The sequence below is a fragment of the Doryrhamphus excisus genome, linkage group LG4 (assembly GCF_037039965.1).
Source record: "Doryrhamphus excisus strain RoL-2023G ecotype Guam linkage group LG4, RoL_Dexc_Guam_v1.1, whole genome shotgun sequence".
NCBI classification, from domain to species: Eukaryota; Metazoa; Chordata; class Actinopteri; order Syngnathiformes; family Syngnathidae; genus Doryrhamphus; species Doryrhamphus excisus.
The window spans coordinates 2018147-2040123 of record NC_136360.1 but is presented as its reverse complement, the minus strand read 5'-3'; the positions used below and the strand labels follow the sequence as shown (position 1 = coordinate 2040123).

Sequence of the window (21977 nt, the reverse complement as noted above, 5' to 3'; positions counted from 1 at the left end):
AAAAATGTGAGTTGTTTCAGCAGAGACACCGCAAAGGAAATGTAGCAACTACAATTATGAAAACCTGACTTAAGTGAGGTTGGCAAACATACACTCAATGCAACTAAAGCAATACTCAAAAGCACAATATTTTCGGTGGAATAGGTGCTACGTATGTCCCATTACATGCATTGATTGGCTGTGTCTTTTTAGCTGTTACATATTTAGTGGATGATGGGTACAAAAAAGTGCAGTTGAATAACTTTAGACTTTTAAATGAATAACTTTGCATGCAAACAAATGAAGTAAAGCAGTAGTTTTTAACAGTGTCTTTTGGACCATGTGCAGGGTTCTATGTACATTACAAACAAAAATAACTTGCCCATGGGGAATCCTTAAGGTGAGAACTACTTGCCCGAACTTGCCCCATGTAAAATGAAAAGACTGCCATAATGATATCATCTAATTTTTGTGGCATCACGTGAGAATCTCATCATTTCTTGTGGTTGTTTTTGCATGGAAATCTGGATTGTCAAGAGACTTCTAGGCACTTTGCCTTTTATAAGTTGTGCACCACAATGAAACATTATTGAATAGACACATTTGTGTACTAGTAAAGTGTTTTTAATCCAGAACAAATGCTCAATGGTCAAACAATAATTTGTGAAGCAAAGGTGAGAAAAAAAACACAGAAATGGAAGCGCTAGATTTTGTAGCTTGTGCAAAATCAGCACTTGGTATTGGATCTAATCGGTGGTGTTTCATTGTGACCGCTTCAAATTGTCACAGAAATGTGATTCACTCACCTGTGCCATCATTTGATTTGCTGCCGCTAATAAAAGACTTGTTTAGGAGGCACTGTTTTATCACTTTTTGGTGTTTTCCTTCAGAAGTTGTTGAATTGTTGAATTAGACCATGTTGGCAGGGACGCCATGATAGATGTTTTCCTAGTCAAACCATCGCTGATTGGTTGATCGCGAACAAGAACGGTTTTGGGTAAAACGCGGACTGCGGTCTAAATAAACAATTCTGATTGTTTCAAGATTTGCAAGGATTGGTTTACAAATTACCACCGGAATTACGCAGTCCGTGTTTTACCAACACCCAACAAGAACCGCTTTTTAAAAAAAAAATCTTGGCAGTTCGGCATGCCAAAGTGCACTTACCCGACGGGAATATCACTGATTGGATTTACTTGTTTTGTTTTAACGGTACATCGTTATTGTCGAGCCCTGATGTGTATCCAAGTTAAGACTTTAGCACCCTGGCAACACTGAATGTATGTAAACAAAAAAAACACAAGAACAAGAACCACTGACAAGTCTCAATCCTTCATTTTTACCAATTGGCTGATTGATATTGACAAAATAACAGCTAAAAGACAATACAACAAAACAACCAGCCAAATATGATATAGGTGCTCTATGCCATACGAGTTGGTTAAATTACTGAACAATTTTCTGTTCAGCAAACTCCCAAGTTTCCTTTTGTTTTTCTAGATGTGTTCTAAATCAATGGCTGCTCTATTCCATGGTGGGGGCTGAGAATTGCAAATGAAATATCCCCAATGAGTCACCCATGAGAGGTGCTAGAAGAACGACAGACCTTTCCTAACAAACCTTTATGTAAACTTAAATATACAATGTGATTAGTCAGCTCGAACATAAAAAATACTCCAAAAACTCTTTGTGGAAAATGTCACAAATGGTCAGAAACTTCTGATTTTTATCACCTGCTGAGTTCCTCAAAACTATCCACTGTACAACTGTCACCCACCCACAAACATCGTGACATTTCTGTGCCTGAGCAGCGTAGCTCAAAATGCTTCTAATCTCTTCCGGTATCTGTGTTTTTGCATCACTGTGCTGTTGTATCGTCTGCTGATTGAAACTGACATCTGTTTGCATTGGGTCCACGTCTAAAGCCGTGCACTAGAAATACATCGGGTGACTGCTCACACTCAGGCTTCAATAACATGTGAAACTACCAGATTGGAAAACATTTTCATTGGCTCTATTATGTTAGAACAATGTGTTGACAAAAGTATGTTAAAGCAGAAAGTAAGATGTATGAAAACAACTTGAGAACAAGTCGGGAACTTTAAAAAAACACTAAAAGATAAGCCAAGCAAAGCATGTTTTAGTGTTGAACAAAATAATTTAAATCCCAGTTTTTCCAGTTCCTTTGCAGGAAAAACTTACATCACACCCTATTTATTCATTTTGTCCCTAAAATCCACATCACGGTCATAGTGAACCCTATCAGCGGGTGCAATGGTACATAGCGTCATCCCTCGTTTATCGCACTTAATTGGTTCCAGACCTGACCGCAATTCCGTGAAGTAGGGTTGGAATACGTTACATGGAATACTTTCATAGTTAGAGCATATAAAACCTCGGTACGACTCTCTAAATCGCTTTTTCACCATTAGAGCCTCGTAGACATGAAATAACACCCCTATAGTCACCTTTAAATTCCTATTATTTGTTTACAACACATTTCTCAATTGCAATGCACAGGCTACGGAATCACTGCAGGGAAAAAAAAAAGAGACGGTCACTGCTTTAACCACAGCATGCTACCAAGCTAACTAGTTAGATTCCAATTTATTCATTCTAAACTTAAAGATTTTAAACTGTTGTGGGCGTCATCCCTCGTTTATCGCACTTAATTGGTTCCGGACCTGACCGCAATAAGTGAAATTCCGTGAAGTAGGGTTGGAATACTTTCATAGTTAAGAGTATATAAAACCTCTGTACGACTCTCTAAATCGCTTTTTCACCATTAGAGCCTCGTAGACATGAAATAACACCCCTATAGTCACCTTTAAATTCCTATTATTTGTTTACAACACATTTCTCAATTGCAATGCGCAGGCTACGGAATCACTGCAGGGAAAAAAAAAAAAAAGAGACGGTCACTGCTTTAACCACAGCATGCTACCAAGCTAACTAGTTAGATTCCAATTTATTCATTCTAAACTTAAGGATTTTAAACTGTTGTGGGCGTCATCCCTCGTTTATCGCACTTAATTGGTTCCGGACCTGCCCGTAATAAGTGAAATTCCGTGAAGTAGGGTTGGAATACTTTCATAGTTAGAGCATATAAAACCTCTGTACGACTCTCTAAATCGCTTTTTCACCATTAGAGCCTCGTAGACATGAAATAACACCCCTATAGTCACCTTTAAATTCCTATTATTTGTTTACAACACATTTCTCAATTGCAATGCGCAGGCTACACTGCAGGGAAAAAAAAAAAGAGACGGTCACTGCTTTAACCACAGCATGCTACCAAGCTAACTAGTTAGATTCCAATTTCTTGATTCTAAACCGTTGTGGGAAAAGGGGACACAATAAGAAGCCAAAAACTTCCCATTTCCACACACAATGGTTGAAGTAAAGTAACTTTTTTCGAGGATTTTTTAAAGATCGGTGATTGGCCAGGACATTTCGCGCCGTGGTGTAGTGGTTCGAATCTCCACATCGGTATTCAGAATACAAAGGGCTCAAGCCAAAACTGAATCGGATGCGTTATTGAAAGGAAATAGTTTGTCACTTGAGAATAAACCTGTCTCCCCAGCTGCCACAGGATTACACCAGCATGTCTGTTCTTATCTGGCCCTGAATCTTATTTGTGATTAGGCAAGTGTGTCACTGAGGCTGGGTGTGCCTGCTTAAAAAAAAAAAAACACAAAATGTCCCTAGACCCTAGACACCACATTAAACCAAATTTAAAAAGAAACACATTATGACTCAGAAAAGACTGGTTGCTGAGATACGTAATTGGACCAAGTCAAACTTCAAACATAAATTTCGTCATGTATTGTTATGACACCAACGACGTGCCAAAATCATATAAAGCAGGGGTCTCCAACTCAATTTACTTGGGGGCCACTGGAGCTAGGGTCTGGGTGAGACTGGGCCTCATCAGCCCCACCCCCTCCAAAAAAAAACGAATTTATTAAAAACAGAAAAATGTACAAACTTTTTAATAAAAGCGCTGATAAAACATTCCACTGTTCTCAAATATCTTAATTTTTATTTTTCTGCACAAAATAAGATGGAAAATAAACAAATCAAGAATCAATCAATCAGTAATAAATAAATATAATAATAATAATAAAACAGTAAATAATAAAAACCTAAGAAACCACATATAGTTGGTGGGTAGACAAATTATTTTTTCCAGATTATAATTAACAAAGCATTATTAGAGCCCTGTAGACATGACAAAACACGACTATAGTCACATTTATACTCTTTTTATTTACAACATATTGCGCAACTGCAGGGTCTTGAGACACATGCTAACTCGCAAACTAGAGATATAGCAACCTAAACGCTAGCCTCCAAGTTATTTCCTTTAAAATTAAAAAAGCCAAAAACTTACCACTTCCACACGGATAGGGAGGATAACTATTAACAGTTATTTAACCTTTAACATGAACATTAATCAAACGTAATAATTTTTTCTGGGTACATGATACCATACAGCATCCATATCAAACTTGCGCGGGGCCGCACTAACATTAAACTTTCATATCAAGGCGGGGGCCTCAAACTAGTGTCCTGCGGGCCACATTTGGCCCACGGGCCGCGTGTTTGAGACCCCTGATATAAAGTGTGAAACACCAAGCATGATGTTCTACTGCTTTGGGGAATCTCTTCTTAAACCAAGTACCTAAAGACACAATGACACACAGTTGTTGCTAAGGAAACCAGATGGTAGCGAATACCACTTCAAATTATTGTGGACAAGAGATGCCCTGACTCTTTTGACATTACTACCGGCTATTATGACATTAATAACCAATCTCCAAGGCTTCTAAAGTAGCAGACTGACGTAGCTTCAGGTATACTAACATGCTACCAATCTACCTGGTTAGCCCCCAGTCTATTTATTCTAAACCCAAAAATTTCAAATGGAGCGGGGAAGGAGAAAAGAAAAAGCCGAAAACGTACAACTTCTACATGGAATGGGAAAATTTGCTTTTTCGCTATGTATTGCCAGACATGCTATGGCTCAATCAGTGCAGTGATAGGGTAATGTAATGTAAGGTAATGTCTCATCAATGTAACATTACTGATGCCTAGTGACTAGAATACTACATATGACTTGTCGTTCAATATTTTGCAACTAGGAATAACAACCATGTATTAATTATTCTTTAAAAACAAATAACTGTACACATAACAAAAACACTGCCAATAAGATTTCAGTTTGATATACAGTTAAAAGAGGACTAATGCAGTGTGTGATCCCTGAACTCTATTCTGCACATCAAGGGTTTATATATACAAGTTCGTTCAGTTCAGTCGGTCAAGTAAGTGTCAAGAACCAAGTCTTGTGGCAACAACGTGGCCTGCGAGTAACTGGAGTTACCAGGCCAACAGGTTTGACACTCTGTAATGTGTAAAGTCACATTTTTGTGGACTGAATTCTCACTTGGAATATATTTATGGAATATCATATGGAATAGATATATTTTTGTAATGGAAAGAGGTTTACAGGTAAATCAATGACAACAATTATTGAATGTTTTCTTCTATGCTTTGAAACCAAAACAAAGTAATCAACCCTCGTCTTCAACCCCATTTGTTTGCCATTAACACCCATACAGGCAATGACATGAAGCTTTAAAAAGCAAAGCTAACAAGGATTAGCTTCCAGTTTTAACACTTGACTATAATCCTGCAATCACACAGGCCCCTGCTAAGCCTGAGCTAGCCATGCAAATGGAAGCAAAGTTGTTTGGAGACAGTTTTTTTTTTTTTTTTTCCCTCCGAATGCAGTGGCTGCCTAACACTTGGACTGGCTTGTGAAAAATCTGGTCAATGAAAGAGCCGAGCACTAAGCGCAAGAAAGGAACATTACATGATATGATTCTTAATTGGACTTGAATTGTGTTTTGTTAAATAAGACACCGGTAACTGCAAATAGATTTGTTTTCTAATAATTCAAAATATTCTGGTATTATTTTAGAATTGCTGACCACAAGTCTCAACAGGGGTATAGATTCTTGCAGTGATAAGAAAGTGTCTTAGAGTGGTATAAATGATAAACAAGCCCAGTTGATAAATGCATGCTGTGGATGGACTGTATTGCTACGTAAAATGAATGAAATGCAGTCATCGTGAGAAGGAACGCAACACTCGTTGTGCTCATTTAATTGTGTATGTTGCTGCACTGTTTTTTTTTTTTTTTTTTTAAATTTCTAATTACTGAATTAGTCAGTTTAATTCAGATGCCCACTTCTGGCTTGAAGCAAAAACACTTCATGCTGACACTTTGTTTTGTTCAAGGGTCGATTGAGGGCCAATCAGATTGTTTGTGTAATAATGTCAACAACCAAAACAACAATAATATACTTCCTTCAAATAGCAGCCACCGGCTTGATGTGAAGATGTACCACAATTAAGATGACTTGTGATACAATATTACATCTTTAAAGAAAATATAGTACTGTACTACCAACATTGCTATGTTTTTTTTTTTAAATCAGGAGTTATGAGATATGTTGATTTGTTAAACACAAGATTCTAAATCAGGGGTCGGCAACCTTTACTATGAAAAGAGCCATTTTACCCAATGCCCACTGAAGAAAAATAGCCTGGAGCCGCAAAACATATAGTATGTTTAAAACAACATTGGAGGGAATTTGGGGGTATCAAAGTAGTTCAGATAAGAAAAGACGAGTTGGAGTACTCTTGCTAGTTTTGGAGATAAACTTACATAAATGTATGTGTAAACTACTGTAAACGTAAAAACAAGTTCCCATGCCGCTGTTTTTAAATTATCTCGAATTTCTTTTTTAGATTTGTAGGTAAGTATTACTTGTTTTTCTTCATGTACTGAACTGGATAGCAGTCAGAACTCACTCAGGATGCATTCATGGTCTCAGACAAAGTTGGATTTTTTAAAACTCATTACAAAAGACGTGCATTTTCCCCACTCGGGTGTTAAAAATATTCAAGCATCGCAAAGGGAGCCACAATAAAGAGGCTGAAGAGCCACATGCGGCTCTGGAGCCGCAGGTTGCTGACCCCTGTTCTAAATGTTACTTACTAGAAACAAAATGGAACTAAGAACTACAGTAAAAAGAACACATTATTGGAGATATTTCAGTGTCTGCTGCGGCCTTCTCCTTAATGATGTCATCAAAACGTGTAAAGCTATCATTAATTTGTTTTTAGTCAATGATGAATCCAAACGTGTGTAGGTGCCAATAAGACATATGTACGACCTGTTCAGACATGATGCATGCGAATATTTAACACAACACCATACAAAGAGAATTTATACAAATGAGCCAGCTGGGCACATAAGCTCTCCTGCACAATACCTCTAAATAATCCTTTAGAATGGAAGTGTTAAAAGGGGGGTGTTGGGAACAAAGACAAAAAAAAGGTATACACGGTTCAATTTGTGTTCATCCCGAGAATAAGTGATTTGACATTTGAACCCTCTAATATAGAGTACACTTGCCAGCTCTTGTAGGACAAGGACATACAGGAGGATTACTCTAAATCACACTAAGGAAAGAGAACAGCATGCGAATAAAATATTCCATTTTACCTTCCATCATGGTTGCAGATTTGCATTCCTCTACCGCCAATGATACTGAATCGAAAGCGTGGAGATGTGGAGAAGAGAAGAAACCTCGTCAGTACTGATGGACGGTACAGCGGCCGTGTGTGTGTGTGTGGCTAACGCCCTGGCTAACTGTGAGCCTCTAACACCCCCAGACGTCGCCTGTCAGATAGCCAAAAAGGGAGAAAAAGGCCAGACATAGAAGAGATACAAAGAGATAGAGACCGGGAGGGATTGAGGCCTGGTTAGACTAACTGCAGATAATACGAGCTAGGGGCTTTAATCCATGGATGCTGCTGTTTGCGGGGCCTGCCTCTCTGCTGCGACTGCGGCTCTAACCTACACGTTCAGCATCGGATGCCGGAGAGGAGGGGAAAAGCTAACTGGGGGTAAAGAACCACAGAGAAGAGAGATAGACCGTGAGAAGGTGGGGGGGGGGTTTTGCTTGCATGTGTGTTTGGGAGAGGAGGGTTGTTGTGTTGAGGCAGCTTTGCTGAGGTCATAGACAAGCTCAGCCAATCACTGAAGCCCTTGGAGGAGTCACATGGCCTCCAGCCTGACTCACTGGGAGGCTCTCTTTTCTCTTCAAGCTTCTCTTTGCTTGACAAAATACTAACTCAATAGCCAACTGCCAAACAGGATCAGAAGACACAGTATAAAAATAAACACATGTCAACACACAGCTCCACCCCCATTCTACCTTATTATGTCAGTGAAGTACACTACGTCTGCACAATGGTGGTGAATGACAATTACTTGCTCACAGGCAAGTGAATTGCTTGCTCATGGGAAGCAGGGAGGCACTACAACACACACACACACAGCTATTAAAACACAAAATTGCTGAGCACTATGTCTACAGCTACTCCAGTACGTCTTGCCTCTGTGGTCAAACCCTACCTGGAATAGCCTACTCATTTCCCTCACTCCCTTGCCTTCTATTCCCAGCCTCTGTGCTCTCCTAAAGCAATGGGACATTGATTGATTTGGGTGACGTCATGGCAACCCAAGCTTCGACTGCAACCAACAACCAGATGCACTGACCTCAGCCCCCTGAGATGGGTGCGTGCATGTTGCAGTGAGGGCTGGCTAATCTGAGTGGGGTAAGTAATGGAATAAAGTGGACAAGTGGCGGCGGGTCATTTATTTATGCAAATTAAAGGGTGGAGCAAGAGAAAGGACTCAAAAAAGAGAAAACAATTCCAAAACACAACATTGCTTTAAGTCTATGTGACGCCATATGTAAAATAAACAATAAAGACATTTGAAATTCTCAAAATTCAGTGTTTTTTTTCTGTAGGTGCATTCAATGTCCGTGGGTCAACCTGTGAAGTATTAACATACTATTCCGTCATCATACATATTCATACATCATACATACTCAACCAAGCACTATCTATCACGATCTATAGATCACCACCTTTTTATAGTTTTGAGTATAGTTTTTAACCCAGAACCATCTAGACATGCTAAACACATATGCACCATGAAGCCTACTTATTGCTACTGATTAAATTTAACATTAATGACACTCACAAAGCCATTCGATATAGGTTATTGGGTTTAGAGATAGATTCTCATAGCATGTTCACAAGTTAATTGAGAATTATGAGTACATTCATATCTGTCCACTATATTACATTAGTTGTATTGGAGGGCTTTCGGTAAGCAAATCACTCTCAATGTAGCCATCTACTGTCTTGGAAAAAATTATAAAACCACTCTTGTTTATTCAGACTATTGCTTAATTTAATGCCTGGTACAACTAAACGGCACATTTGTTTAGACCAGGGGTCGGCAACCTTTACTATGAAAAGAGCCATTTTACCCAATGCCCACTGAAGAAAAATAGCCTGGAGCCGCAAAACATATAGTATGTTTAAAACAACATTGGAGGGAATTTGGGGGTATCAAAGTAGTTCAGATAAGAAAAGACGAGTTGGAGTACTCTTGCTAGTTTTGGAGATAAACTTACATAAATGGATGTGTAAACTACTGTAAATGTAAAAACAAGTTCCCATGCCGCTGTTTTTAAATTATCTCGAATTTATTTTTTAGATTTGTAGGTAAGTATTACTTGTTTTTCTTCATGTACTGAACTGGATAGCAGTCAGAACTCACTCAGGATGCATTCATGGTCTCAGACAAAGTTGGATTTTTTAAAACTCATTACAAAAGACGTGCATTTTCCCCACTCGGGTGTTAAAAATATTCAAGAATCGCAAAGGGAGCCACAATAAAGAGGCTGAAGAGCCACATGCGGCTCTGGAGCCGCAGGTTGCTGACCCCTGGTTTAGACAAATGCAATGATGACAACACAAATAGTTTTATGGCAATACAGTGTCATTGCTGTTCATGTAAGAACTTGCAGTACGTTACGTGATTTTGAGAGAACCGTGGAAATTGTTAAAATGAAAACTCGTATGAGTTATATTTGTTATCATCATCAGGTTTTTGATATTCAACAATTCTTTCACCGCATAATCATCTCAATGTAAATTTGCCAACAAATAAAATAAAATAAAACGTGAAACATATTTCTATTTTATAAAAACAAATGGAGAGGCGATGTATGAATGTGAATAAAATGTGATAATATTGTACATCCCTGAACGTCACACCGCCTCTCTTTCACTTGTCCTTGTCCAATATCATATCTTCTCCCGCCATCTAGCGGCCATTTTGACACAACAGCTTTTGCGAAAAATATTCATCCATGGCTGCGTTTGGCACTTTCTTGTATTACTTTGTGTTTGTTTTTAACTCCGCTGACATATTTCCTGTACAAATAAAGAGGGGGAACCGATTAATGATGTTACCCAAACAGATAAGATGGCTTTAAATGAAGCAAAGCCTTCGTAATTCGTAAAAAAAAAAACACACACACTACTTCACATTACCGGTTGACATTACAGAAATTCAACTTTCGACACCAAGTGCTATATATTTGGTATATATATCTTATTTGAATGAGTTGAAATTTAGATATAGTAACGGTGGGAAATTGTGGAAATCCAGATTTACTGACTGCAAAAGATACAATTTAACCTAGTCCCACCTTTATTTAGCATTTGTCCCCCGATTTTTGGTTCTTCCTTTCACCAGTGGGGGGCAGTCTTGCCTTAGTCTGGCAATTTATCAACATCATGTTTGTAGATTGGTTAAAATGTTCAAAAGAGGAAGTACAAAAAGACATTTTTCAGTTTCCAGCTATAAATATTGTAACACTCTTCGATCGGCCAAACACCAGACCAGACAGGCGGAACAACAGCCGGTTTTTATTTAAGGCTCACAGGAGACAACTCTCTGACATGCGGTCTCTCTCTTCACTTCCTGTCCGCCACCCCTATTCCTTCCCAACCCGGAACATATCTCTCCATGGCAACACCTATGCAAATACAACAGATAACACGTAACACATAATACCCCTAAGGGTCATTACAATATGTAAGTATACTTCAGAGTGCCATACTATGGAAGCCAATGATTTCCGCCAATGAAAAAAAAGTTATCCCAAAGGTAAGTCATAATTATGAGATTAAGAGTCGAAATGAGAATTATGAGATAAAAAGTCGAAATTATAAGATACAAACTGCGCATGTGCCACAGGTGCCGCCTTCTTTACTTGGCAAAAATGTCAACACAATTGTAAGCAAGGTGGGTATCCTACTGAACAACAACGCAACCGCGGACAACTCATTACACATGGAGCAAACGTCAAACATTTACAAAGGTCACAAAGTATACCCACCTACAGTCTCCTCGCCATTTTTGGCAAGTGAAGGAGGAGGCACCTGTGGCACATGCGCAGTATGCATCTCATAATTTCGACTTTCTATCTAATAAGAACTACTTTTTATCTGATAATTTTGACTTTCTTATCTCATAATTTCGACTTTTTATCTCATAATTATGACTTACCATTGAGATAACTTTTTTTTAGTGGCTGAAACGGGCTTCCATATCATATAGTGGTGCCAATTACCTAATATCTTCAGATAAAAAGCATTAGAATTTAAATAAGTAAGCTTTATTGTTACTTGAAGTCATCTGGTTTTGTCCCGCAGTCTGAAAACATACATGTTAGCTGAACTGGAGAATTGACTGTTATGAATAAAGACTGCAAAAATTATTCTTTTTATTATTCTCAAAACCTTTTTGTGTGGAATACTTGATGTGGCCTAACCTCACACAGACTGTACCTCCAGTGGCCCCCAGGTAAATAGAGTACTATGTAGTGTATGTAGTCCTAGTCCTAGCTCTCCCTGTAATATACCCTTCTGCCATCTGCTGTTGAGGAAACAGCCATACTTCAACTGCCGTAACAGGTAGGAAAATCTTCAATAACCTCATCAAAAGTGATAAAAAAAAATGGAAACACTGTGTCTGAAAAATGTGTCAGAGCAAAAAAATATATATATCTAAGGCATTTTATGCATTTGCCTTTATACACCACAACAATTGATTTGAATCATAACAAGACATATTTGAAGTAACTTTGCTTGCTTTTATAATTCAAATTCTTTGTTGACATCATCTCCATAACAGGACTTCCCTTGGCTCATGTTGAAAACTATCACTTGAATCACTCTTGAATGCTGTAACTTCCCTGCAAATCCCCAACCTGCTCTACTACGCCCACCACCCCCACAATGCGGTAATGAGGGATAACGATTAGGCAGCACCCACCCACCGATTAGGCCGCAATGAGTGCATTCAAACCAAAACAACATTCCACTCAGCGGCAGAGAAAAGGTTTGTTGGGTGATAAGGCGTGGGGATGGCAGGATGCCATTTTCAGTGCCTACGTGCCATTCAGCAACTGTTGATGCAGGCTGCCGCTCACACTGTTCCCTGTCAACCCCGCTTACTGCCTTGCTCTGCAGTACAGGCATACACATACTATACACCACAAGAAACGGCATGTTTAGGCTTGTGCCGCTTAGGCTACTTTTCATCAACATACATTCTTCTTATGGAGAGACAAGGATCGTTTGGTTGTTTGTATCCTCTCTTGGTTGCACCGCAGGCACCAAAATTTTGTTGTTGCAGCCCATTTTTAGTAAAAAAAATATATATTTTTTCTAAATTATGCATTTTCAAAACAGAAAATGTCTAAATTAACTAAAATATATTGCATTCAGAAAATGCATTCAAGGACATGATGGTGTGTAGTTTTCTACACTTGTCATTAGGTGGCAGTAATATTAGTATAATGTTCTGTGAGACTTGATTGACGCAAAAACTGGCCTTTATTGCAGGTTTGAATTATCTCACAACAGGCCCAATAATAATAATAACAATAATCATAATAATCATAACACTGGTTACTGTTGCAGCCGCAATCCACTCCAATCTAGAACTATGGACCCCTGATGTCAATTCATGCTCTCCACTTCCTCCTCCGAGTTTAAAGGTGACCATAGGGGTGTTATTTTATATATAAAGGACTCTAATAATGTTAATTTTATTGGTAAGGTCATAAACCATTTTTCAATGCACTAACTATGAAAATATTAGATTTATAAATAAGAAATCTTACTTTGCAGAAATTCATTAACACAGTTGGGTCTAGGAACCATAAGTTTGTCTTACATAACAATACCAAACTTGTCAAATTGTTCAGCCATTATATTTTTCTCCAGTATAATCTTATAATACATGACTAATAGTTAACAGATTACTACAAGACCTCTCTGGAACCCAGTGGTCCACGTAACAACTGGACAGATGATGGAATAGATGAGCTCATGGCTGCGCATTGCTCATGCTGCATGGTCTTTGGGTTCCTTAGTGGTCTCTTGGATGTCAACACCAGCCCAACATGTCTCTCTTTGGCTACACCAATTACCGTCCCCCATCGGGCCCCTAGTCTAAATAAGTCAGCCCACGAATTACAATCAGGCTATATTTAGGAGAAATCATGCATCTTAAATTAGGCCACTCCGAGGAAGCCCTTGCTGAGATGACAGAATGGAGCTAGGTAAGCTCACAGGGATTTCTAAAATAAGGATTGTAAAAAAAAATGACTGTGATAAATGTAACAATTTTCTGTGCATAAAATAATAATTGCTAAAGTGGAAAAAAAATAATAACCTTAATGGGTGAAAAACCCCAACTGCAGGTTAGTATGACACCTGCTGGTATATAGGTTACAAGAGAGAGTGTGTGTGCATGTGTCCAAAGTATGACATGCAGGTGGGTGCCCAGACGGGCCCCCCCCCAGTGACGCATTAAATTCTGTACCTATAATTCATGAAGTATCTTAAAATAGGCACATAGAGTTTTAGGATATGCAGTATCTGAGTGCACTCCCAGTGCTTCATGCATTGGGCTGTGAAGCAAACACAAAGAATTGTGGGAAAAAAACAATTGATTTTATTGTAGTTATTATTATTGTCATGTTGTATGCTCGTGTTCAGTGATCAGGCTCCTTGTCACCACCGGAAATATAAATTGATAGAAGTGATGGAATGACATACAAACACGGAACTCAGGTGCTGGTGCATGTGAAATGTCACATGCACCAGCACGGTTTCAAATTAAAACAGAACCCAAACATATTGTAAACCAATAATGTTTTGATAAACAAACAAACTGGCATAAGATATTTTTATTCAACCATCCCCGGGCATCAACACTCTTATGAAACACCTTCAGAATAATTAATCAAACAGATTAATCATTTCTCAAGCTCATGGTAATTATTTATTGAGCCAGAGTCTGATGCAGTGAATGCAACTAATCAACCTGAATGAATCGACAGTGGCCACAACACAATTAGTGCCATTACAGTTGGCAAGTATGGTATTAATAAACTTTAGTGAGCTGGATAGCAAACAGCTCTCTTATTTATCTTTGAGGTTCTAAGTTCAGATTTGAAAAGCAAAAAAAAAAAAAAAACAACAAAAAAAAATACAACCAACAACCCGATAATGTTTCTCAATTGCTCGTGTTCCCACAAATCTCTGGCAGAACATTAAGTCCAACATTATAGCGATCTAATGTGTCTTATTTGGTCATGGCTATGGTTTATTTTAATTTCGAACATGCGTGCAGTTTACTGTACATTAAATGTCTCATAATTATAGAATATGAACTATATTCACAAGTCACATAATTTACTAATACATATATGTTCACTTCCTGTATATGACATGGACTATTTCATTGATTCCCCAATCAAATACAGTACAGAAACCTTGTATGAGGCTGCCTCTCGCTTAGTGCACAAGCACTACCTACAGTCTAAGTGCACTCAGTGTCTGCTCTAACTTAGTTTAGAATGCTTTAAGGTATTTCCAGTGTGCTTCCAATTGTTTATAAACATTTTCTGAGCTCCACAAATGAATTGTGACATTCCCTAATCAAATACAACAGAGAAACCGGACATGAGGTCGGCTTTAGCCTTGCCTCTCGCGTAGTGCACAAGCCCTACCTACAGTCTAAGTGCACTCAGTGACTGCTTTCACTAGATTTTGAATACTTTAACATATTTGCAATGTGCTTCCAATTGTTTATAACAATTTTCTGAGCTCCACAAATGAATTGTGACATTCCCTGATCAAATAGAGTAGAGAAACCTGACAAGAGGCAGCCTTTAGCCTTGCCTCTTGCTTAGTGCACAAGCCATACCTACAGTCTAAGTGCACTCAGTGACTGCTTTCACTAGATTTTGAATACTTTAACATATTTGCAATGTGCTTCCAATTGTTTATAACAATTTTCTGAGCTCCACAAATGAATTGTGACATTCCCTGATCAAATAGAGTAGAGAAACCTGACAAGAGGCAGCCTTTAGCCTTGCCTCTTGCTTAGTGCACAAGCCCTACCTACAGTCTAAGTGCACTCAGTGACTGCTTTCACTAGATTTTGAATACTTTAACATATTTGCAATGTGCTTCCAATTGTTTATAACAATTTTCTGAGCTCCACAAATGAATTGTGACATTCCCTGATCAAATAGAGTAGAGAAACCTGACATGAGGCAGCCTTTAGCCTTGCCTCTTGCTTAGTGCACAAGCCCTACCTACAGTCTAAGTGCACTCAGTGACTGCTTTCACTAGATTTTGAATACTTTAACATATTTGCAATGTGCTTCCAATTGTTTATAACAATTTTCTGAGCTCCACAAATGAATTGTGACATTCCCTGATCAAATAGAGTAGAGAAACCTGACATGAGGCAGCCTTTAGCCTTGCCTCTTGCTTAGTGCACAAGCCATACCTACAGTCTAAGTGCACTCAGTGACTGAACTGACTTAGTGTATTTGCATTTTTACTCTTCAAACACATAGTAAAGAATTCACATTACTATGTGAGCTTTAAACTTGTAATCTATTCGCCATTTACATCAACAGTACAACAAAGCACAAAAATGCCAATATTACATCCCGAATATACACGTATACATATATATACACACACACACACACACACATATATATAAAATGTCTGGAGAATATGTCTCAGTATTAGGTTCTGGCACAGTTGCTATGGCAACCCCACAGGGAGGACTTGGTCGTCCCTGTCAAATGAAAGAGAGAGAAAGAGAGAGAGGCCCCACTCAAATTTCACTCCATGTCATATTTTCTTTCCCTTTGCTTTTTATTTTGGTGTTCTTCTCTTCGATGTATCCGACATATCAGATTGGATATCATACTGTGTAATAGATTTCCTTTCTTCAGATTGTAGATTCTAGAATATTCTGATAGCTCGTCGTTATTTGATTCCAACAACTTTACATTCAAATAACTGCATGTGCAGTATTTCAGAAATATTATACTGCTCATGGGCTGCACAGCGGTCTAGTGGTTAGCGCGCAGACCTCACAGCCAGGAGACCCGAGTTTGATTCCAACCTCGGCCATCTCTGTGTGAAATTTGCATGTTCTCCCCGTGCATGTTGGTTTTCTCCAGGTACTCCGGTTTCACTCCCGGACATTTTGGACATGTTTGACTGATTATTCAAGGCACACAGAATATTGTGTTCTATGGCTATGTAAACATGGAACCGATTAAAAGGTAACCTTTTGGTTATTTCGACCTTTTTCAGTTCGAACATAGCAATAGAACATGGGAAGGTTTCAGGAAAATATCAGGTCCCAACTAAAAAAAGTGAAAAGATACTTTTATTTTGACACAAATATTGTTTCCTAGGGGCGGCACAGCGGTCTAGTGGTTAGCGCGCCGACCTCACAGCCAGGAGACCCGAGTTCGATTCCAACCTCGGCCATCTCTGTGTGAAATTTGCATGTTCTCCCCGTGCATGTTGGTTTTCTCCAGGTACTCCGGTTTCACTCCCGGACATTTTGGACATGTTTGACTGATTGTTCAAGGCACACAGAATATTGTGTTCTATGGCTATGTAAACATGGAACCGATTAAAAGGTAACCTTTTGGTTATTTCTACCTTTTTCAGTTAGAACATAGCAGTAGAACATGGGAAGGTTTCAGGAAAATATCAGGTCCCAACTAAAAAAAGTGAAAAGATACTTTTATTTTGACACAAATATTGTTTCCTAGGGGCGGCACAGCGGTCTAGTGGTTAGCGTGCAGACCTCACAGCCAGGAGACCCGAGTTCGATTCCAACCTCGGCCATCTCTGTGTGAAATTTGCATGTTCTCCCCGTGCATGTTGGTTTTCTCCAGGTACTCCGGTTTCACTCCCGGACATTTTGGACATGTTTGACTGATTGTTCAAGGCACACAGAATATTGTGTTCTATGGCTATGTAAACATGGAACCGATTAAAAGGTAACCTTTTGGTTATTTCTACCTTTTTCAGTTAGAACATAGCAGTAGAACATGGGAAGGTTTCAGGAAAATATCAGTTCCCAACTAAAAAAAGTGAAAAGATACTTTTATTTTGACACAAATATTGTTTCTTAGGGGCGGCACGGCGGTCTAGTGGTTAGCGCGGAGGCCTCACAGCTAGGAGACCCGAGTTCGATTCCAACCTCGGCCATCTCTGTGTGAAATTTGCATGTTCTCCCTGTGCATGCGTGGGTTTTCTCCGGGTACTCCGGTTTCACTCCCGGACATTTTTGGACATGTTTGACTGATTGTTCAAGGCACACAGAATATTGTGTTCTATGGCTATGTAAACATGGAACCGATTAAAAGGTAACCTTTTGGTTATTTCGACCTTTTTCAGTTAGAACATAGCAGTAGAACATGGGAAAGTTTCAGGAAAATATCAGTTCCCAACTAAAAAAAGTGAAAAGATACTTTTATTTTGACACAAATATTGTTTCCTAGGGGCGGCACGACGGTCTAGTGGTTAGCGAGCAGACCTCACAGCTAGGAGACCGGAGTTCGATTCCAACCTCGGCCATCTCTGTGTGAAATTTGCATGTTCTCCCCGTGCATGCGTGGGTTTTCTCCGCGTACTCCGACTTCCTCCCACATTCCGAAGACATGCTAGTTTAATTGGCAACTTCAAATTGCCCATAGGTATGAATGTGAGTGTGAATGGTTGTTTGTCTATATGTGCCCTGTGATTGGCTGGCGACCTCTCGCCTGAAGACAGCTGGGATAGGCCTTGTGAGGATAAGCGGTAGAAAATGAATGAATTATCTGGTTTTCAAGATATTATCTATATGAATGTACTAGTAGGCACTGGTTTCTAGGTTTTTGTAAGATCAAATAGGTACAGCTGTGAAGACTGTCTGTGGTCCTTTCCAGTCTATCGATGATGTTGCTCTGCCTTCATTGCTCCCGTAATTGGCTCAGAAGGTATAAATAGCAACATCCATCACCAGACTGATTTATGTGCTTTGCTTACAAGGTTAAGGCAGCCTCAAGGGACCCCAACGGGACCATCAGCTCCCTTTTCCTTGGAACAGATTTTTACATAGAAGACAATCTAATAACTGGTTTTCTTGAGCATACTTTGTGGTGTTTTCTACTCATCAAAAATGTTTTTTTTTTCCATTTTGCTGCAACTTCCTTCAAGTCTTTTGTCTCCTCACTTTGAAAACCACGCTATTTTTTTAAAATGACATTTGTAATCATGGCTCCGTATGTATCTTCTTCTTTCTCTTTCGGCTTTTCCCTACAGGGGTCGCCACAGCAAATCAACCTCCTCCATCCAACCCTGTCTTCTGCATCTGTCTCTCTCTCACACCAACTACCCTCATGTCCTCCTTCATTACATCCATGAACCTCCTCTTTGGTCTTCCTCTATGCCTCCTACCTGGCAGTTAAACGCAGCATCCTTCTCCCAATATATTCACTATCTCTCCTCCGAACCATCTCAGTCTGGCCTCTCTGACTTTATCTCCAAGGCCTCTAACATGTAATGTCCCTCTCATGTACTTGTTCCTGATCCTATCCATCCTGGTCACTCCCAATGAGAACCTCAGCATCCTCATCTCTGCTACTTCCAGTTCTGATTCCTGTCTTTTCCTCAGTGGCACCGTCTCTGGACCAAACAACATGGCTGGTGTCACCACAGTTTTGTATACTTTTACTTTCATTTTAGCTGAAACTCTTCTATCACACATCACGCCTGATACATTTCTCCATTTGTTACATATTGTCTGCACACGCTTCTTCACCTCCTTTTTACAATCTCCATTGTTTTGGACTGTTGACCCTAAGTAGGTATAATTCTCCACCTTCTGTATGTCTTTTCCCTCCATCAACCCTCCTGTTTTCCCTGGGAAACTCACATACTTTGACCTTCTTTCCCATCACCCTCTTGTTTAAAACGTTAATTTCATTTCAATTTTCCAGTTTTTTTTTCCAGAAATTTTCAAACACAAATGTTGACAAGTATGTATTTCTCTACAACAAGTGTGTCCAAAGTGTAGCCCGGAGGCCATTTTTGGCGTGATCATGGATCTCTAGCTTTAGCATATTTGATGTACAACAAGAAAATACAAACACTAATCAAAAAGCAAAGCGCAAGGTTTGAAAAAAGGGACACTGTAATAAAGTTGAGACACAAAACCTGGTGAAAAAATATAAACAGACAAACCAAACCAAAGTGAAAAGATGCAAATATAGGACACAAAAGGACTTACATCGAGGCAGAGAGCAGATCACCAGCAGACAAAATGGAGGCAAAGTGAAGCAAAACCTTCCAACAAGAATGGCAGAAGCATGTAAAGATTATCAGTATTATCAGTTACAGGTGTGTTCTTCTTCGTGTTTAACATTTGAAGTGTATACCGCCACCTACTGTACTGGAGTGTGTATCTACAAGGTGTGTACTTAGGTTACAGACTTACATTCATTCATTCATTCATTTTCTAACGCTTATCTTCACAAGGGTTGCAGGGGTGCTGGAGCCTATCCCAGCTGTCTTCAGGCGAGAGGCGGGGTACACCCAGCCAATCACAGGGCACATATAGACAAACAACCATTCACACTCACATTCATACCTATGGACAATTTGGACAATTTGGGAGGAAATCGGAGTATCCGGAGAAAAACAACGCATGCAAGGGAAAACATGCAAACTCCACACAGATATGGCCGAGGGTAGAATTGAATTCGGGTTTCCTAGCTGTGAGGCCTTCGCGCTAACCACTTGTCCGCCATGCAGCTACAGAATTTTACTTCCCCTGCTTTTGTCTTCCAAAGAGAAAGATGGAGACTTTGATCCAATTCCTTATCATTTCCCAAGTTAACTGTTACCTCATTAAATCCTCCGACACACACACACACACACACACACACACACACACACAAAGTTAAGTGGTGTTTGCTGGCCTCAAATGATGGGAAATGCTTCCCTCCGTTTTGGGGTTTATTAGATAACTGTCCTCCCTCCAGACGTCAATGCCCTTTTAAAGGAGTGACAGGGGAGACTTCCTGTCCCATTTGCCTCGTCTTTCTTTATCCTCCATCTATCCATCTTTCGTCATACGTACGCAAGCTGCTTCATCAAATAAAATGTCTGCTTTTTATAGGTCATATCAAAGGCAAGATGATAGAGACCTATATTATGGAAAACTCAAGGGTGAGAGAAGTAGGGAAAAATAATATTCTCGTACCTGATGATATACGTAATTCACTTTTTTTTGAAGTAGATACAAGGACAGGTTGAAATTACATATGAAGGGTCAGAGCTTGATTTTCAAACGCATATACATTATATATGTCATAACACCTTTTGTATTCATACTGTTCAGTGAGACGTTTAAGTATACAGTCTTTTTCTAGGTGCTTGCATGTGCAAGGTTTTATTTATTTGTAATTTGTTCATCTTGAAAATTAAAAATTAGTTGACATGTTTTCTTACCAATAAAAAACAATATCATTCGTTTTTTTTGTAAGTCTATTTAAACCACAGATGCGGGCGCGGAGATGCTCAGGATCAACATCAATGACCTCTGACATCAGAAATGTTCTTCTGGATGAACGGACACTCTGTCCTCCCAGAAGGAGAGGAAGAGGTGTTATATTATATATTATATAAGTCATATTTTCTTCCATTTCTACTTTCTGTGGGGGAAATGATTTCAGTGTGATATCACACTCAAAGTACTACTGAAGGACTACTGTCATTTTGTCATCCACAAGACTTATGTAAGACGTGGTCTCAAACACAGGTTTCATTTTCTGTGAAGTCTGCCATGATTAGTGGTCGCAGATGCTCTCTCTATGCTGCTGTTGTTGACGGAAGTCGTGTTTGTTGCTAGGGTAAATATAATATGAATAATATAATATGAATAAACATACTCTGGAAGGAAACTCTGGTATTGGTTAAAATGTTATCATGAATGTGCTCATTCATTCATTTTCAAGGGTGTGCTGGAGCCTATCCCAGCTGTCTTCGAGTGAGAGGCGGGGTACACCCTGGACTGGTCGCCGGCCAATCACAGGGCACATATAGACAAACAACCATTCACACTCACATTCATACCTATGGACAATTTGGAGTCGCTAATTAACCTAGCATGTTTTTGGAATGTTGGAGGAAACCGGAGTACCCGGAGAAAACCCATGCATTCACGAGGAGAACATGCAAACTCCACACAGAGGGTGGAATCGAACTCGGGTCAGCTGTGTGGCCAGCGCGCTAACCACTCGCCTTACAGGCCAACAGAAACATACACTATGTAGATACTGTATGCTAATCGGTTATTTATATTAATTCATCTATTCATTCATTCACCTATCCCAGCTGTCTTCGGGCAAGAGGCGGGGTACACCTTGGACTGGTCGCCGGCCAATCACAGGGCACATATAGACAAACAACCATTCACACTCACATTCATACCTATGGACAATTTGGAGTCGCTAATTAACCTAGCATGTTTTTGGAATGTGGGAGGAAACCGGAGTACCCGTACGGGGAGAACATGCAAACTCCACACAGAGATGGTGGAATCAAGCCTGGAATTGAATTGAAATATTTTACCAATGTAAGCTTATATTCCAATACGTAGCCAC

The 21977-nt window shown here is 39.4% G+C and overlaps 1 protein-coding gene across 4 annotated transcripts in view; it reads right to left on the bottom strand.

Moving 5' to 3' along the window:
• The window catches only part of sgip1a (SH3GL interacting endocytic adaptor 1a), a 41150-nt gene extending 33153 nt beyond the window's left edge, over window positions 1-7997 (bottom strand). For all 4 annotated transcript variants that reach the window (XM_078789961.1, XM_078789960.1, XM_078789962.1 and 1 more), the window contains exon 1: window positions 7559-7997. In XM_078789961.1, the coding sequence (XP_078646087.1) occupies window positions 7559-7568 (10 nt within the window). In that variant the 5' untranslated portion in view covers window positions 7569-7997. The remainder of the gene's footprint in view (window positions 1-7558) is intronic.
• Between the last annotated feature and the right edge of the window lie 13980 nt (window positions 7998-21977).